The sequence below is a fragment of the Solanum stenotomum genome, chromosome 1, assembly GCF_019186545.1.
Source record: "Solanum stenotomum isolate F172 chromosome 1, ASM1918654v1, whole genome shotgun sequence".
NCBI classification, from domain to species: Eukaryota; Viridiplantae; Streptophyta; class Magnoliopsida; order Solanales; family Solanaceae; genus Solanum; species Solanum stenotomum.
Genome location: NC_064282.1, coordinates 48,611,106 through 48,613,556, shown reverse-complemented (window position 1 = coordinate 48,613,556; position 2,451 = coordinate 48,611,106). Strand labels below are relative to the sequence as shown.

The window sequence follows — 2,451 nt, the reverse complement described above, 5'->3', positions numbered from 1 at the left end:
ACGGGGCTGAGGGTAAATGTATGATTGTTTTGGCTTAGTGACTTCTACCTTTATGAAACATGACTTGCATTTCACTTCTTCTGAGGGGCTTCTACCTTTATGAAGCATGACTTGCATTTTACTTCTTCTCATTTTCTTCCACTCTTTTTGGATTTTAACTATCCACCCTAAGTTCTTTTAAGCACAAAGATTCTTATGTGACTCATTGGACGCCCCTTTTCTTTTATCCATGCACAAATTGCATTGCAACATTCTTTTTCAATCTTTTTCTTCTTTTACTTTTTTCTTCTCTCTTATTTTATATGAAGGGGTTCCATCTTTTCAATACGATTCTTCAAGGGTAAATTTTCACAAAGTTATTGCTCATTTTCTCTCCTCAATTTTTTATTCAAATGAACAAATACTTTATGAAGGTTTTAGGTGGGGAGGAAGGAGGTCAAATGTGTTCATGTTTAATGCTCAAATGGTGTTAAGCTAGGTTCACACTCTCACAAGGTGGTCATAAAGAGGTATAATAACAATTTAGTTTACTCTAAAAAATTTGTGCCTAAGATCATTTCTTTCATTCGCCAATGTTAGGAGTCTAGTTAATTTGGATCAAAAACCAACATTCACAATCATCAACGCGAAAAACCAACATTCACAATGATAAGCATCCAAAACAAGCTAGATACAAAACAAAATAAGTATAGGCCAAAGGGATAGGTATGAAGATACCTCACCCCACCAAGCAAAACCAAACATTGTCCTCAATGAAAATAAAGTAAATGTCTCAAAAATAAAACAAGAAGAGAGTCAAGATCCCCTGTCAGGCTAAGCCTCAGGTGAATGCTGAACATCTCAGACTTTCTCAATCTGGGCATCAGTGCCCGACTCATCTCCACTAGCAGGCTGCACTCCACTGGGACCTATCATCGATATGTCCTGAAGTGAAGCCTCCATCGTCGTCTGCACCTTCGCACCCTCCAAGTCCTCAAGATAATCATATACAACAACCTCACAGATACCCAGATCCTCCTCATCTGTCTCAGAAGTATCTAACTCATCACCTTTATCAGCTAAAACAACATCTCCGGTCGCAGTGGCCGAAGGGACCTCAAAAATAGCTGGAACCTCTGAACTAGGACCCTCAGGGACATCCACAGTGCCAAAGAGCATCGAAATGTCAATGGACTTAAGCTCAGCTATCTTACACCTTAACCCAGTAACATCGGCCCTCAATGTGGTCACATTCGCAGACTGTTGACCTCCCTGCTCACATGCCTCGACTCTCACAGTGAGTGCATTCAATGCCATCTTGTGAGATGTAATCATCTTTATCTGCTCTCGCAACTCATCTGAATGGGGACAAGGGCAACAACAATGGCCAACTCAATTACCCCAAGAGAGCTGCCTCAACTCGGGAGGCATGCACATCGGCCGAATGGGCTAGGTAGCCCATTCTATATATCGTTGCCAGTGTCAAAGTAGGGTGGAAAGTAGCAGCAGCAGAAACAGTGAGAGAAAATCTAGTAGGGGAAGATGTAGTAGGAGCAGATGAACTAGGTGTACCTGAAGGCTCACCGGCCTGAGCAGAAGGACTATTATCTGCCTCCAGCGTGTCTACATCAACAACCGAAGTTGTGTCCATGGGTGTTGTCCTCCTCCCCTAAGCCTCATCCCTGGTGTAATCAACCTCAATCCTTCGCATGTCAGTAGAGGAAGTGAGAGTCACTTCCACATCCATTTTAGCCACAAAGGGCACTCTAGCTCACCCACATAACTCCGTGATCAGAACTGATGAGTCCATAAATTGGACTCATTCAGGGCTATATTTTAATAGAAATTATGTCCTCAAATGCTTATTTTATCTCGATATCTGATGAAAACCCTTGAGTTTCAGGTATTTGAAGTTTTAAGAAGAGCATGGACACTATGTCGCAAAAAGGAATGAAAAGGCTGAAAAGAACGAAGAAATGAAGGCTTGAGGATCACCGAGTCCACTTGGCGAGTCACCGAAGGGTCTTATTTCACCTTTTTTTTCCAGTGTGTTGAGCCCTGAAGAAAAGGATCAAGTAAGTGGAAAATGAGAGCAGTCGACGCATCGCCGAGAAATTCCGTGAAGCAGTACTATGCCGCCCAATGACCCAGAGCACGACGATGCTAAAAGCTGATACAAGATGGTGATGAACTACACCAAAGGGTGAATCGCCGAGTTGATCGGCGATTCTGACTAATGACGCCGAACGATCCGCTTCAACACAAATTTGTGATAACTATAAATACTAGTTAGAGTTTTAGTTTTAGTGTGGAACAATTATTATAATTTTCTCTTAGAGTTGAACAATAGTGATAATTTTCAGAGAGAATAGTACTTTTTGAGGGTTTTGAAAACTTGAAGAAAAGAGGGTTTCATCCCTAAGGATTTGGACTTGGGTCTCTTGGATTCTTCATTCTTGACCTGTAACAAGA

The 2,451-nt window shown here is 41.7% G+C and overlaps 1 protein-coding gene across 1 annotated transcript; it reads right to left on the bottom strand.

The window, feature by feature from the left end:
• Positions 1-840: 840 nt before the first annotated feature.
• LOC125853655 (uncharacterized) lies at positions 841-1,296 on the bottom strand. Its single transcript, XM_049533378.1, has one exon. It carries the CDS (start codon positions 1,294-1,296, stop codon positions 841-843), a length of 456 nt encoding a protein of 151 aa, XP_049389335.1.
• Between the last annotated feature and the right edge of the window lie 1,155 nt (positions 1,297-2,451).